This window comes from Oratosquilla oratoria, chromosome 1, assembly GCF_046742065.1.
Source record: "Oratosquilla oratoria isolate Oo_2021 chromosome 1, ASM4674206v1, whole genome shotgun sequence".
NCBI classification, from domain to species: Eukaryota; Metazoa; Arthropoda; class Malacostraca; order Stomatopoda; family Squillidae; genus Oratosquilla; species Oratosquilla oratoria.
The window spans coordinates 126,291,213-126,308,861 of NC_134777.1; the positions used below are offsets into that span (position 1 = coordinate 126,291,213).

At 37.4% G+C, this 17,649-nt stretch overlaps 1 protein-coding gene across 1 annotated transcript in view; it reads left to right on the plus strand.

Annotated features, from left to right (window-relative positions):
- The first annotated feature begins 4,298 nt into the window (after positions 1 to 4,298).
- The window catches only part of LOC143026555 (uncharacterized), a 35,681-nt gene continuing 22,330 nt past the window's right edge, over positions 4,299 to 17,649 (plus strand). The window contains exons 1-2 of the mRNA XM_076187138.1: positions 4,299 to 4,454; positions 13,367 to 13,579. Coding sequence (XP_076043253.1) covers positions 4,397 to 4,454; positions 13,367 to 13,579 — 271 coding nt within the window. The 5' untranslated portion in view covers positions 4,299 to 4,396. The remainder of the gene's footprint in view (positions 4,455 to 13,366; positions 13,580 to 17,649) is intronic.

The window sequence follows — 17,649 nt, forward strand, 5'->3', positions numbered from 1 at the left end:
TGACAGGGTGGAGGTTGCAAGCCCACCACTGAGCCCAGCAAAGGGAAACTAAGCTTTGGGGGTACTTCTTTAACCCAACAGTCCTAGGGGTCTTCCCTTACCTTATGAAGGTGCCATGTCTTTGATATTGGCAAGCACGGAACTCCACCTTTTCCGATCTTGAGTCAATCTCATTAGGTCTTGAACTTTCATTCCCCTTCCAATGTCCTGCAGTAAGCTACCCATATAGGTCTGTCACTGTCTACCACAAGCCCACTTCCCTTAATCATTCCAAGTAAGCTGACTTTTTCCAGGTCTCCTGCATGGATTATATGAACAAGGAAAGAAAATTGTCTACTTCTGATGGAAGTAGTCAGGGGTCATGAAAGTTTATATGCACCCACCATGTTGGACCAAGCAGTAGCTACTTGACATAGAGTGTATCTGGCTCAAAAGTTCAAGCCCCATCAGACATCTTGGCACAACCCTAGCCATGGGTGGCTTCATGGGGGCCACAGCTTTCCTGCACAAGAGACCTGGGACAACAGATTGGCTGAATACTAAATGGAAATTTATATTCATCATTTCAGCCTGTGTTAGTGTGTCTTCAGAGACTTCTGCTTTTAATGTGATGAGGCCTTCCCTATGTCTCGTATGCTGTTGATAAATTCATAAAAGAAAAGTTGTGGTTCATTTTTACAATGATCAGTTTTATCTTTATAGATCATTTTACATTCTAGTTCTTTTATATTCATCTTTTCTATTTTTTCTTCTCTTTCTACATTTTTCTTATACTATATCTTTTATTTTGAGCAATTTAACTCTTTCTGCTGAACTATTTGTTCTCAACTTTCTCTTTTACATTTGGAACATATTTTCCAACTTTTCAGCTACAGAGGTTTGGGGGAGAATTCTCATTTCTTACAACATCTATCTTAATTCCTTGAATTACCTCCTGTCTCTTTCATCAAAGAATGTCTTTAGTCATTTAAAATTTGCTTTTCTGCCTTGCAGATGTAGTTCATCTCTTGCTTATATATATCCCTCATTTAGATTGAATTTAAGAGCTTCAGGATTACCTTTTTCCTTCGGGGTACAAGTACTTTAAAAGAATCTATCATATTAGGTCATTGTTGTTCCCTAGACTATGTGGCTGAGTAGTCCTGATGACATCAGGTTCTTTGGTAAACAGACAATCCAATCTTACTGATGTGTTGTCTACTCAAAATCTTATTACCCAATGAGTTATTATGTTGTTCATTGTCATTATCAACAGTGTATTACTCCATAAATCATCACCTTGACAAACAATTTACTCTTCCCAATTCACCTATTTACAGTTAAATTCATCCATCAAATTAACTTATTTCACCTGTTATTCTGTAGGTGAGTAGATGTCTAATGTTTCTTGATATTCAGCATATGTGCATTTGTGTCTGCAATGCATAGATTGCATTTGATAAGTTACCAATTGATGAAGCACTATACATTGAACAAGCCTTTAGAAATACCAAACAAATCTTCAGCATGTGAGAAGAAAAGTTTCATCCAATCTTAAGGAAAATAACCCCCCACCCACCCACCATACACTGCCTCTGATCAGTGTTCATGTATAGGAGTATTGGTTCCAGGGTAGGATGTAATTGTAGATTCATTGGTCCTTTTGTTGTACCCCCCCCCTAAAAAAAAAAAAAATCCAGAACATGTGTTAACTGGATTCCCTGTTAGCCTATTCCTTGGGTTGACACCCAGAATCCTCAGCTCACACACATGTGCACACAACACGCATGCATTCAAGTACACACACGCACACTTGCCTACCTCCCCATGGCCCGCCCCTGCTTCTCTCAGAGGCGTAAGCGCTCCCCTACTCTCCGTTCCACCCCTCCTTCCGAAATCTCCCGCCGCGCCGCATGTCGCGTCGTCGTCAACCGCTCAGCAACTGTTGTTTTCACACGACAGTTCTCATATTCGCATCCAGGACACGTTGACATTAATTGCGCACATGCCTACATAGACATTTATACACAAATTGAATAAAATATCTCAAGACCTCATTTCGTTCCTTGCCCATCCATTGAATGAATAAAACCGTTTGGCGTTAGCAAAATGAAAGGTCGATCATTTGCATCACTGAGTCGACGCGTTCTTTTGAGGGAACAATTTCGACTTCAAACCAAAACATAATAAACAAATTCCTTCCCCTTTAGTTTAATCTCGTAGGACGGTGACAATATTTATATATTTTGTTCTGGTTTAAAATATTCGATATTGTTTTATGATGATTATAAAGGCGGAGCATGCCGACAGGAGACCTTTTGGTCCACTGATGATGCTAATGGCATGTGAATTGTCGAGTGGATTGGAATGGCTCTGCTCGTGGAAGTGGGTACGGAACCATTGTAATCAGCTCAACCATAATGGCTAGGTCTATATACCACGATTTTCCCCCATATAAGGGAGGTAGCCAAGTCAAAGGCACGTACCTACACCCATTCGACTCCCCTCCCCCACACCTTCACCCATCTCATCTTAGTTCCTCATGGATGACTAGATACGAGTACTATAAAAACGACACTGGTTATGCGGCACCTTTGATGTCCCTCATTACAGAATTTAGTCAGGTAACCATGAAAGTGAAACATGAACGTCAGTGGTTCTCAATATGGGAGCCATGGTCCCTCAAGAAAGCCATAACAAGAATCTAAAGGTTGCAGATAATGATGGGCGGTGATGTTCTAATGAGGGTTAAATTTCGACAGGAAGGTTAAGTGGGTTTCGAATCACGATGGATTAATTTAGATAAAATTCACTCCTCCCTACCTGCCTTATCCGTTACACGAAGTGCAAAATCAATTTCTTCTAAAGGGGTTATCACACTGGGCTATATTTCCTCTCACATCCTACCTCCAACCTCCATTTGAATAACTAGATTATGACTTCGCTTACAGAAGTCTAAACTTCTCTAAGAACATTTCAACACTATGTCTAAAATTCGTATAGGTTTACAATCTCGTATTTCATCATTTAACTATGTTAAATATGACGTAAAGATAATTTGATATTTGGAAAACTATAAGATAAAACATTGTAACCGAAGTCGTTTTTACTCGAACTCTCAACTGTCGACGCTGGTAAATCCCGTTGAAGCCCAGTGTGATAACCCTTTAGCCAGAATAAAATCAATACAGCGTGTCAGTGTTGTAAAGGGTTATCCGAATTAATTTGCAACCCTTCAAGATCGATGTCTTCATGTCATCGGAACGGTGTCTTTCAGCGTCATTTTGAAATGCAAAGTATATTGCAATTTGAAGGAAACTGTTGTATCCCTTTCAACAATGCGTCATTATATATTCATTTATTATATTTAATTATCTATTTTGTTTGTTTTATTTGTTTAGTCTATTGATTTGTTTATTTGTCGATTTATATATTTGTTTATTTTTGTGGAGTCGAGACGACTCTACTGAACTGAACGGGGAAACTTGGGGCGAAAAAGGGTCACCCCCTATCATCGTCATACAGATACTCATGGGGGGATGGGAGTTCCCTTGGTCGAATGAAATCGCTTGGCAGCAAGTAATAAAGAAAAAAACATAAGTCATGAGTACGAGTGATGGGGTTAAAGCAGGAAGAAACTAGACTGCATTCTTTTGTCTGTACCAGGGTCGTTCACTCCCTGTTTTGACTTCGTTAGCGCTATCGCCAATTCACCCCCACCATCTCCCACGATCCCCACATCTTCTTCCCCATTCCCCCATCCCTCCAAACGTACACCAACACCATTTTCAGGAGCATCCCAACGACTTTCACCACCACTACGAGAACTTCTCTCACCTGCGTATCTTCCTTTATTCGGATTTGCAGTTGAACCATCTTGGATCAACATCAGCATAACTGTCAATGCAAAGGTCACTACTCCTTCCTTCTCGTCCTCCTCCTCCTCCACCTTTTATTCCTCCTCCTCCCCTTATTCGTCCTCCTCCTTTTATTCCGCCTCCTTTTATTCCTCCTCCTTGTCCTCTTATTCCTCCTCCTTGTCCTCTTATTCCTCCTCCTCCTTGTCCTCTTATTCCTCCTCCTCCTCCTTGTCCTCTTATTCCTCCTCCTCCTTGTCCTCTTATTCCTCCTCCTCCTCCTCTTATTCCTCCTCCTCTTCTTATTCCCCCTCCTTGTCCTCTTATTCCTCCTCCTCTTTTTGTCTCCCAAACTTCTCTGCCAGATCCTCCGACCTCCACATACCCCCTCCACATCACTCCCGAATGTCTTTTCTTTTATCTCTGCCTATTTTCCCATCACTGCTGTTTTCCTCCTCTTCCTCTACCTCCTCCTCTTCCTATCTTGGAACAGCTTCTGCCGTTCACTTCGTCAGTAGTGCCTTCGCCCCACAGCAACTCGGGTCCTCTGTCGAGCCAGCATGTTCCTCTTCTTCGCCTTCTGCGTTTTACTCGCCTTTAAGGGGGTCGTCATCGACGGTGAGTACACACACACACACACACACACACACCTCGTGGCTCAGTGGTTAGAGTTCCCAGCTGCCACTACGGAGTCCGGGTTCGAATCCCGCCCAGGTCTAAAATAATTTCAGTATCGCTGCACATTGGGCTGTTACTCCAACTCTCGTGGGCGGGGAGTTAGGGTGTGCGTGTAAGGTCACAGCAGTACCTATAGATCGGTCATGTACGAGCTCTGATCTCTTCTGGGAGGGAAATAGCTGTCGATCACGAGTCCAATACGTGATCCAAGACCATGGTGAACGATGGTGAATCACACACACACACACACACACACTTCAACGAACGCACGGCATAGACGACTTTCTGAAGAAAAAGTGAAATTTCGTGGATCCCAAAGCAAAGGAAGTACCTATTGTTTTTACAGGGTGGGGGGGAAATTGCTCGTGGTGTAGGGAAAGTAAGGAAAAAGGAGAAGGGGAGGGAAATGGAAGGAAATGAGGAAGGTGAGGACTTGGCCCAGGCAGGCAGACGAAATCTAAACAAACGAGGGCCGGACCAATTTAGCGATGATGAAATGTCTAAGAAAAATGTAAAGATTAGAAGTATAGATAAGAGCAATACAGTAGATGATGAGAATATTTTCCAGGGATTTAAAGAGGGTGGGGGGGGGGACACAACCCCCCCCCCCTCGACTGACAAGACTAGAAGAAAAGGTCGATAAGATGATCGAGGACTTGGAGCGTAGGTTCGGTCATGTTAACAACATTATACGCAGAGTTGAAAAATTGGAAGAACTAGAGAGGGCGAACAAAAACTTAACTAAGGAAATTGAAGAATTAAAACAACAGTTAAAAGAAGTAAAAGATGAGAATAAAGTCTTAAAGGAGAATAATAAGGAGAACAAGGAGGGTTGGAAAAAAATTCATGAAAATAGCAAGGTTGCATTCACTGACATAATCAGACAGCAAATGAATGAACAAACTGAAAACTCAGTTATTAAAGTGATGAGACAAAAGGAAAATATAGTAAGAGACTTAGCAGACAGAAAGAAATGTATAATTATATTAGGAATGGAAGAGAAACATAACCCAGATAGAAACACAAGAATCAAAGAGAAAAATGAAAAAGTAAGAAATTTACTAGAATTAGTTCAGGAAGATGAACCAGAAATAATTAAACAAATCGAAGAGAAATTCAGGCTAGGGAAATATAGTACAGACAAGACCAGACCAATTAAGATTAAATTCAGGTCACAAACTACGGCTGAGAATATCTTATCCAAAACAGGGAAACTAGCAACAAGTGAACAATATATAAAGGTATGGATAAAAAGGGAAATGAATAAAGAGGAAAGAGAAGAAGAAAAACAGAAAAGACTTGAAGCAAAGGAAAAAAACGAGATAAGAACGGAGTCAGAAAAAGAGAGATTCTATTGGAGAGTAGTGAATATGAAACTAAAGAAAGTCGACATACAAGAGAAAAACAAAAGGGAAACAGAGAACACAATGGAAGTGGCAGAAAACTAAGAGTGTCTTACACAAATATAGATGGATTAATAACAGGATTGAATGAGCTGAATGATTATTTGAAAGAAAAAGAACCGGACATAATGGGAATTGTAGAAACAAAATTAAAAGGTCCACTACCACCCAACAGTGTAGGACATGATGCATATAATTATTGGATTAAAAACAGAGTGAAAAAGGAAGGGGGTGGAGTTATGTTCCTGACTAAGAAGGATATAAACGTGAAGGGTGTCACATATGGAAAGAATACAGTAGAGATGATAATGATGGAAGTAGAAGACAGATATAAGAAAAGCAGAAAGTTTGTGATAAATTATGTGCCCCCAAAAAGAGCCTCATGGGAAGAGAGTGAACATAAAAGTATGTTAGAGGACACAAAGATAACATTAAACAAGATAATGGAAGAGGGAGGAAAAATAGTTATGATGGGCGACTTTAATTGCAAAGAAATCTGCTGGGAAGAAATGACAGTAAAGGGTGGAGACGGCTCATGGGGAAACGCTCTACTTGAGATGGTTACTGACCATACAATGACACAATGGATACAGGAGAACACTAGGTATAGAAATGAAGAAGAGCCATCGAGACTAGACCTAGTAATTACATCCGAACCTAGAATAGTGGACAAAATTGAATATAAAACACCAATAAGTAAAAGTGACCACACATTGATTGAACTGGAACTTAATGAAGAAAAATATATGAAAAGAAATGAACAATACAGAAAAGGAAGAATGATGTATGAAAAAACAAACTTTGATAAAATAAGAGAATTCTTTCAAAAGGAAAACTGGGAAGAAATATACAAAGAAGAAACAACAGTAGAAGAGAAATGGAATATTTTGACAAAAATTTACAAAAAAGGAGTGGAAAAGTATGTCCCAAGACAAAAACAAGAAAAAGAATATGTAAAAAGCTGGTACAACAAAAGCTGTAGGGAGTTAAAAGACAAAAGAGACAAAGCCTGGACCAGATGGAAAAAAGACAGAAGACCTGAATTATGGAAAATATATCCCTGTTATAGAAATGAATATGTACAAATGTGCAGAGAGGAAAAGAGAAAATATGAAAAAGATATCATAGAAAAGTGTAAAGATCAACCAAAACTATTCTACAGATTTGTAAACAATAAACTGAAAAACAAACAAGACTTGGAGAAATTAAGACAGGAGGGAGTTGAATACACTGAGGAAATGGAAATGGCGGAAATTATTAACAAACATTTTAAATCAGTGTTTACAAGGGAGAACATACAACCTGAAGAGAACGAATGGAAAGAGAAAGTCCCCCCTATGGAAGAAATGGAAGTAACAAAGAATGAAATATTAACACACTTGAGTAATCTTGATGTCAGAAAATCGCATGGACCAGATGAAATAGCAAACTGGATACTGAAAGAATGCAGGAATGAACTGGCAGACAAAATACATAGCATACTAAATAGTTCCTTGAAAGAAGGAAAAGTTCCAGAAGATTGGAAAAAAGCAAATATAGTACCTATATATAAAGGAGGAAATAAAGAAGAACCTACCAACTATAGACCAGTCTCTCTAACAAGTACAATAGCAAAAATTTGTGAAAGAATTATCAAAAGTAGATGGGTAAAATATTTAGAAAAAAACAAAGTGTTAAATCCAAGGCAATTTGGATTCAGACAAGGACGATCATGCGTCACCAATTTAATATGTTTCTATTCAAGGCTAATATATATAATACAAGAAAGAGATGGATGGGCGGACTGTGCATTTTTAGATCTAAAGAAAGCTTTTGACAAAGTACCACATAAGAAGATGCTTAAGAAATTAGAAACTGAAGGAGGAATACAGGGCAAACTACTAAATTGGATGGAGGACTTTTTGCAAGAAAGAAAAATGAGAGTAGTGATAAGAAACCAGCACTCAAAATGGGATGAAGTAATAAGCGGTGTTCCGCAGGGAACAGTTCTGGCCCCAATAATGTTTGCTATATATATTAATGATATGGATGAAGGAATTGAAAGCTATATGACCTTTTTGCAGATGATGCAAAACTACTGAAAAGAGTGAAAACTGAAGAAGATTGTGAATCACTACAGAGAGATCTAAATAAAGTACAAGAATGGAGTAGGAAGTGGGAGATGGAGTTCAATACAAAAAAGTGTAGTATAATGGAATTTGGAAAAAGCAAAAACAGAATAACAGGATCATATAAATTGGGAGAAGAAGGAATAAAAAAAGTAGAAAATGAGAAGGACCTGGGAGTCATTGTTATGAATAATATGTCACCTGAGAAACATATAAATAAGAGTTTTGGAGAGACTTATAATTTAATAAGAACAATCAAAGTTGCATTTACATACCTAGATGAAGAAATGGTGAAGAAAATCCTAATCACCCTGATAAGACCAAGATTGGAATATGCAGCAACGATATGGTCACCAAGTACAAAAAAATGTATAAAAAAAAAACTTGAAAGAATACAAAGAGCAATTACAAAATTGGCACCAACACTCAAAACTATCATATGAAGAGAGACTAGAAAAACTTGAACTACAGACACTAGAGCAAAGAAGAGAGAGAGGCGATTTGATAGCTATTTACAGAATCATGAAAGGCATAGAAATTACTGATAGAGAGAATCTGATAAAATGGGATGACAGAAATACAAGAGGACACGGAAAGAAAATAAAAAAAGACAGCTATAGAAGAGATTTGAAAAAGAACAGCTTTCCTCACAGAGTAATAGACAGTTGGAACAAGTTAGATGAGAAAGTGGTGTGTGCAAAAACAATACATGAATTTAAAAATAGTTTAGATAAAATGAGATATGAAGACGGGACCCTACGAGCATAGCTCCCCTTCCCGTAAAATACAACTAGGTAAATACAACTAGGTAAATACACACAGTTTTCCACATAGAGTGGTGGACACTTTGAACAAACTGGACAATGAAATATTGTGCGCAAAAACCATTCATGAGTTTAAGAACAAACTAGACACCGTGAGATACAAAGGCGTGACCCCACGAGCGTAGCTTCCCTTCCAACAAAATGCAACTAGGTAAATACACACGCACACAAGACGTACGGGTTGACAAAGAACATGATGGTGGATTTTCACTACACATGAATAGATTAAGAAACTCGTAGACCTCAATCCGTCCTAGATTGGAATATGAAGCAGTGCTATCGTCCCCCGTACAAAGAGAAAGACATAAACAGGATCGAGAGAATACCAAGAAAGAGCAGGAATAAAGATAATTCCCGTCTTTGCATGAAGAAAGACTAAGAGCACAAAATATATCACCATTAAAAGAAAGAAGAGAACTAATTATGGTGCTCAGGTCACAGAAAGGGATTGGTGATACTGAAAGAGCAAATCTCTTGATTCGAGATAGGCATCACAAGGTCATAGGATCAAATAAAAATCCACATGTATGAAGGATGTGGAAGAATATATATATGTATATATATACATATATATATATATATATATATATATATATATATATATATATATATATATATATATATATATATATATACGGAAGAAATCACTTGAACGCGTGACTCTAATTATACCGAAAAAACATTAGGAAAATAACAGAAACGAGATCGAGCGCTTTCGTCTATTCCGACATTTTCAAGGTGTATAAATAGACGAAAGCGCTCGGTCTCATTTCTGTTATTTTCCTTTTGGTTTTTCAGCATATATATATATATATATATATATATATATATATATATATATATATATATATATATATATATATTTGTGGGAGAAAGTATACATACGGAAGGGCATTCCACTTCTGTTCCTCTTCTGTCATTCTTCATTCACATTCAAACTCAGGGCCTACGGGAGGGAGGTCCGGCCAGCACTTTGTTCCTGGGCCCTTTGAAGACCCAAGAATCCCCCCTCCCTACCTCCACACACAGCACCCATACAACATCCACCACCACCACCCCTACCCCTCGAGAACAAGCATTTTCTGCTACCCCCGGCCCGACATGCTCTTACATTCACACACACATCACTATACTTATCACACCAAAATTACCTCTTTTTATTAGTGTTTATTATCGATTGTTGTAGATTTACTGGACATGAAATCCTCAATTTTGAAAAAAATTCTTTGTCTGTCTCGGGGCCCCAAAGAGTCCTAATACCGACTTGCAAAAATTCTCTTGGAGTACCTGTTCAAACTCCTCCAGCCGATAGGAAAGGGTCGTTTCTAGTTCATCAGGCGCCCCAGGCAAGAATTCGTTATGGCGCCCTCCCTCCCTCCTCCGGGCTGGAAATAATAACCTAAACAATTTCGAACACAACTAGCATCGCAATTTCCACAACAAAAACAACATACTTTATTAATAAATCATCTTCACGTATATGCGTACACAGCAAGGAAAAGTATAGACTCAAAAGTATACTAATGATTTTTGTCAATTTTAATAGAATAACACCATTATACATTTTTATTGCAAATCCTACCTAAGATAAACTGAAAAGGTAATCTTGCCAATCTAAAACCATAGAACTCAATGCATACATGTTGAGATCTATGCTAATACTATTAAATAAAAGTTTTCTTCATTTTTTTTTTTTTTTTTTTTTTTTTTACCTGACTCTTCTTGACTTCCTTGCAGCAAAATCATCTATAGTGTCATCATACGAAACCTGTTTGGAAATGTGCTTTCAAAAATCAACAAGTATCAACACTTTCATTATTCATTTATTTTCGCGTTTGCACTTGTGTTTATCTATTTATTTGAATTATTCACGCAAAAAAAATACTTGTCTCTCATTTTGACTTATAGTATCGTCGTTGCAGAAATGGGATGGGCAAGGAATGGATCTGTTATGTAGAAACAGATGGTCTTCGGCCTTATATTACTATTGTGTAGGTTAAGTCCATATTACGTCTGTACTACAGGCATTTGTATCCTCATGAAAGCACAACCTTGGCCCTGCCGGGCCATGTTCCCGCAAGGCTGGGTCCTTTGCTACTGTAGCGTACGCAAGATGTGTATATAAGGAGCCAGGCTTTGGTCTTCATGGGCAGTTCTCTTCAGTTCTTGTAACTCAGAGGAGCGCGATCCAAGGCCCGCGGTCATCTCTGTGGTCGGAAACTCCTCGGAGCTCGACCGCCAACCCAGCCTAGGTCGACACTCGCACTAACCAGAATAAAATCCCACTCGAACTTCATTCACTCCCTCGTCACCATAGTCCAATTAACGTTCTCATAGTGTTACAGTTGTCTGAATGACAAAACAGTCGCGATACATCATAATTACAAAAATAAGGTTTGGCAATACAATTTGTGACCTATGGGTCACATTGCAAAATATATGAAAACATAGTTGTCTTTCCTTATATAGGTCGTAAAATCCAGTCAGGAGGCCATACAGAATAAACATTACTTGCATGACTATACTAATAATAGCACTTCAACGTAAATGGTACATTTTTATGTTCAATAGTGCAGAGTTTTATCGACTTCAGTCTGTGAGAGATAGCGAATAAAACGAAAAGAAAAATAAACGAAAATAGAACAAAAATAATGTAAATAGAAAGATAAACAAAGATAGCATTAATCCAGACATTAAGCAGTTCAATTATTACAACGTATACTTCATTAAAAGGCTAAAAGAATAACTGCTGTATTTTAGTCGTCATTAATTCGACAACCTTCCCAGTGAGGCAATAGCACGCAATAAAAGTTTTCAAATGTGTACAAAGCAAGGACTTATCGACATGGGAACTTTTGGTCCACAACTGGGTCAGATGCTAAGAATAGATTTTTTTTTTTTTTTTTTTAATTATTCCGTCGTTATTGACGAACCTGGAATGTATCTCCAATGGAGTTTCCTTGGTGTGTTTTGGTATTTTGGAATTAAACGAAAAAATTCATAAACAAGCGAACCAAACAACAGTTCGATTATTTAAATGAACACTTGTTTTATGTTATTCTATTTTGTTTTATTTAATTTAATTTATTTTATTCTAATCTATTTTTATCATATTTTATTTTACCTTCTATCTTATTCTATTAGCTCCGATGTCTCCATCTTTCAACAAATCAAGCTGGTATTTGTTCCTCTGCTTTAATCCTCGCCTCCGGCTGCCGGCAGATGATTTTATTCAGTCGAGGGAAAAAAAACGCCATCCCCCTGTGCACCGGAAGTATTGAGTGACGCGCTAGATTTCCGGCTCTTATTCCGGTTCGCTATCTCGCAAACTCCCTTTACCACTATCACACACACACATGAATATATATATATATATATATATATATATATATATATATATATATATATATATATATATATATAACACAGGAACCCACAGTCGGAGAAAGAATAAACTTCGAATAAAGAATAATCCTATATTTCGGCTATCAACTGTAGCCCTCTTCAGGAAAGTACATAAGATAGAGAACAGAGGGGACTTATAAGCTACAGTAAGAATAGATGTGGACAGTTGACCTCACTCAGGCGCGGGGCAAACTGGGGTGGCGGATAAGGGAGAGGGGGAGGATATAACGTCCGCACCATCTTATTTACTGCTGCGCGTGAGATTATGTCAGGTGTCCACTGCCCTTTAGAAATACCTGGACACCTGACATAATCTCACGCGCAGCAGTAAATAAGATGGTGCGGACGTTACATCCTCCCCTCTCCTCACCCCCTCCCTCCTCCGCCACCCCAGTTTGCCCCGCGCCTGAGTGAGGTCAACTGTCCACATCTCTTCTTACTGTAGTTTATAAGTCCCCTCTGTTCTCTATCTTATGTACTTTCCTGAAGAGGGCTACAGTTGATAGCCGAAATATAGGATTATTCTTTATTCGAAGTTTATTCTTTCTCCGACTGTGGGTTCCTGTGTGTTATTTACAAATGTGCTACTACATTTCTATTTAGAAATATATATATATATATATATATATATATATATATATGTGTGTGTGTGTGTGTGTGTGTGTGTGTGTGTGTGTGTGTGTGTGTGTGTGTGTGTGTGTGTGTGTGTGTGTGTGTGTGTGTGTGTGTGTGTGTGTGTGTGTGTGTGTGTGTGTATGTGTGTGTGTGTGTGTGTGTGTACTATTTACTTATTTTTGGCTTGTTTACCTATTAACTTGATTTATTTCATATATCTCTTAATTGATCATCAATTGGTCATAACTGAGCAATTTATTGATTCATTTATTAATTTATCAATTAATCTTATTCTATTTATTTATCCATTTATTCATGTTCGTCTATTTATTCATTATTCATTCATTTGTCTATTTTATACTTATTCTTATTTATTTATTATTTCATTTATTCATTTGTATATATCAATTTATCTATTTATTTATTTGTCTGTTATTTTTGTTATTTATCTATTTATTTATTTGTCTGTTATTTTTGTTTAATATATATTTTTCCAGGTTGCCCCCATGATTTTTCGTCCCTGGGCGATACGTGCATCAAGTTGGCGCTGGACTACTTCGAGAACCCGGACGCCAAGCCCTTCACGTGGGACCATGCGCGGCAGAGCTGCCAGGCCCACAGCGACGCGCACTGGTCTGTCGACCTGGTGCAACTGAAATCGGCCCAGAAGCTGGAGGACTTGAGCCATCACATTGCTACGCACCACTCGGGTAAATCCTGCCGAGAGCGAGTTTGATGTCGTGCTACGAGGTTTCCATTGAAGGGTTGGAGGGGGAGTGGAAGGTGTTTAAAGGAAGATCCCCATCTGAGGGAGATAACGTAACTTCTTAGACAAGTTAACTTACCATTGGTATTATCGTTATTGTTATTGTTATTGTTATTGTTATTATTATTGTTTATTATTATTATTGTTATTATTATTATTATTATTATTGTTATTATTATTATTATTATTATTATTATTATTATTATTATTATTATTATTATTATTATTATTATTATTATTATTATTATTATTATTATTATCATTACTATTATTATTATTATTATTATTATTATTATTATTATTATTATTATTATTATTATTATTATTATTATTATTATCATTATTATTATTATTATTACTATTATTATTATGAGGTATGATAGGAGTTACTAGGCTGGATAGAGTGTGAAATGAGGAGGTGAGGAGGAGAACAGGGGTGGAAAGGGAGTTGGGAGATAGGGTTGATGAAAGAGTATTGGGATGGTTTGGACACATGGAAAAAATGAGTGAAGAAAGATTAGTAAAGGAAGTGTGGAAGGCAGAGGTGGAAGGAGTGAACATGAGGGGGCGACCTAGGATGAGATGGATGGATGGGGTAAAAGGGGCATTGGGAGAAAGGGGAATGTCTGTTGAGGAAGGATGGTAGAGGACAGAAGATAGGGGTGAATGGAGAAGGGTTGTGTATGGATGATGCTGTGATGCATGAGTGGAGTGGGTAGGGGATGGTGGATGAGGGAGTATGTATGAGAAATAAATTGACGCAGACCGAAGGGATTTCTCCCCGTCTTCTCATTTTCTGCATGAGGGGACAGAAAGGGGGGTCGCCGAATTAATTAAACGGCCTTGCTGTGGATGTGCTGTGTCTTGCGACACTGCTTCTGACCCAGGGCAGTGAACAAGATGCAGGGATGACCCGTCATCCAGGAGGGGCTAAGATAAGAGCGAGGGATGGGGGTAGAGGGGAGTGGAGTATGTAGGGGATGGAATGGGTGGGAGTGGTTTTTTTTTTTTGTGCTACCTCCCATGTAAGGGGGAAAAAGCCTTTGGTATATGTAGGCATTATTATTATTATTATTTCTATTATTATTATTATATTTTTTTATTATTATTATTATTATTATTATTATTATTATTATTATTATTATTATTATTATTATTATTATCACTTTTATTTTTATTGTTATTATTATTATCATCATCATTATCATCATTATTATTATCATTACTATTGTTATTATCATTATTATTATTATTACTATTATTATCATCATTTATTATTATTATTACTATTATTATTATTATCATTATTATTATCATTATTATTATTACTATTATTACTATTACTATTATTATTATTATTATTATTATTATTATTATTATTATTATTATTATTATTATTATTATTATTATTATTAATTAATTGTTATTATCATTATTATTATTTTTATTATATTTATTATTATTATAATTATTATTATCATTATTATTACTATTATTATCATTATTATCATTATTATTCAAGATAGTTTCAATAGAGTTTTTATTATTATTATTATTATTATTATTATTATTATTATTATTATTATTATTATTATTATTATTATTATTATTATCATTATTATTATTATTATTATTATTATTATTATTATTATTATTATTATTATTATTATTATTATTATTATTATTATTATTATTATTATCATTATTATCATTATGAAGGAGCAGAATTATGAATGACATTGTAAACCTGGTTTAGCTTCAGCTGCTGGACACGATATTCTTCAATACCAATATGACTACGTTGAGGTAGGTTTAGTATGAATCTAATTATCTTATTCTGTGTAACCTGTAGCCGGGACTGGTTTTTTCTGCTCAGACTACTGTACCAAGAGCTACAAGCGTAATCGAAGTGATGTAACAGGGCTGAGACCAGAAGCTTCTTTGTTTCCAGATCAAAATTTCTGGCTTTTCTGTACAAGAATTTGACTTTATGTGAACACTTGGAAACAATCTTATCTGTTATAGCATTCCCTGAGAGGGACTGATCTAAGGGTATTCCAAGATAGGTTACCTCTTGTTTTGACTCCAAGACATTAACCCCACATCTGACCTGTACATCGCTGCGTTTCCTGAGTTTGGGTTTGGATGCGAAGACAATACTTTCCGTTTTACCGAGGTGTAAGGACAGCCTATTATCTATGAGCCAGTCCTGGACCGATGACAGTTCGACACTCAGTTTCTCCTCTACTTCAACTGGGTCCCTACCTGAGACAATTAGAGCGGAGTCGTCTGCAAATAGCAGTAACTTACAGTTGACCACACCTGGCATGTCGTTAATATAGACCAGGAACAGTAGCGGTCCTAGAATTGAACCTTGTGGTACACCACAAGTTATCTCTCTGTCATCTGAGCGGGCTTCATTTACCTGTACTAGTTGATTGCGACCCGTAAGGTAGGACTTGAACCAGCCAATATTCGTCACTCCTAATGCCTGAAGTTTTTTTAATAGAATATCATGGTCCACTGTATCAAATGCCTTTTGAAGATCCAACAAGACTAAACCCGTGTAATTACCTCTGTCGCATTCCTGTTTTATCAGATCGTAAAGGTATATTAAGCTGGTGTCTGTTGAGTAGTTCGTTCTAAAACCAGATTGCATACCGTATAGTAGATTACGTTCCCTGAGGTAGGTATCTAACTGATTGTATACGGTACGTTCCAAGACCTTCGAAATAATACCTAGAATTGAAACAGGCCTGTAGTTACCTGCCTCAGTTTTTGCGTTTTTCTTGTAAAGAGGTGTTACCCGAGCCCTTTTCATGTCGCTTGGGATAAATCCTGAACCAATAGACAAATTTATTATGTGGGTTATTGGGGGAGTAGTAATTGAGTCACCATCCTTAACAAACCTCGCAGTAATGTCATCTAACCCTGTAGCCTTATTGGCACTTATGCTAGCCAGTAGTTTAAACACTTCTTTTTGAGTGGTCTTATGCAGTTTGAAACACTTTGAGGACTTGTCCTTATAATACTCCTGAACGTACCTCAGCCCAAACTTCCCAGAACCTGTAGGGAGGGATTTAACTAGTTTTGTGGCAATGGTTGTGAAAAAGGTGTTGAAGTGATTGGCTATGGTGTTCCTATCAGAGTTGAGCTCACCGTTTATCAAGAGTCCTATCCTGTCTACTTTGTTACTAGGCTTTGTGTGAACTTCTAGGGTCTTCAGTGTTTGCCAAAGCTTCCTTGGATCGTGTTTGTTCTGGTGCACCATCTTAGTACAATAATCAGCTTTGGCTTTATCCTTCCAATAATTCACCTGATTCCTATAGTACAGGATGCCATTATAGTCCTCCTGATTTCCACTTTTCCTAAATCTGGCAATAAATCTGTCTCTATCTCTAATTAAACCCAGTATCTCATTAGTCATCCAGGGCTCCGTCCTCTGTTTTATTCGTATCTCTTTGAGAGGCGCTACTCTATCTATAATAGTAAGAAATGTTTACTTAAAATTAGACCAAGCCTTATAAGCATCGGTACAATTTAGAACTGGCGACCAGTCTGTTCTACCCAGTTCATCTACAAACTGTTCTCGTGAGTAATGATTCATGGAACGAAGCTTCACTGTGTTGTGCTTGTTGAAAATCGTCTTCCTAGCTTTCCTAGTACAATATATGAGCTTGTGGTCACTAAGACCATAATCACAAGCACCAGACTGCGTTATCTTGTTACGATCGGAGACCAGGATAAGATCTATGATGGACCTGGATGTGCCTGTTATTCTAGTGGGCTCGTCAATCAGTTGTGTCAGGCCATGAGATATTAGCAAGTTTCTCATTGCCTTAATAAGGTTATTATTTGTACTTGCCAGATTCGTATTAAAATCACCTAGGATAATAATTTCTAGGTCATGCATATTGACCCGATTGAAACAGGTGGATTCTAATGCGCTATAGAAGGACATCTGTTTTGGTGGTCTATAACAGACCCCGCATAAGATGGGATGCGATTTGGGTA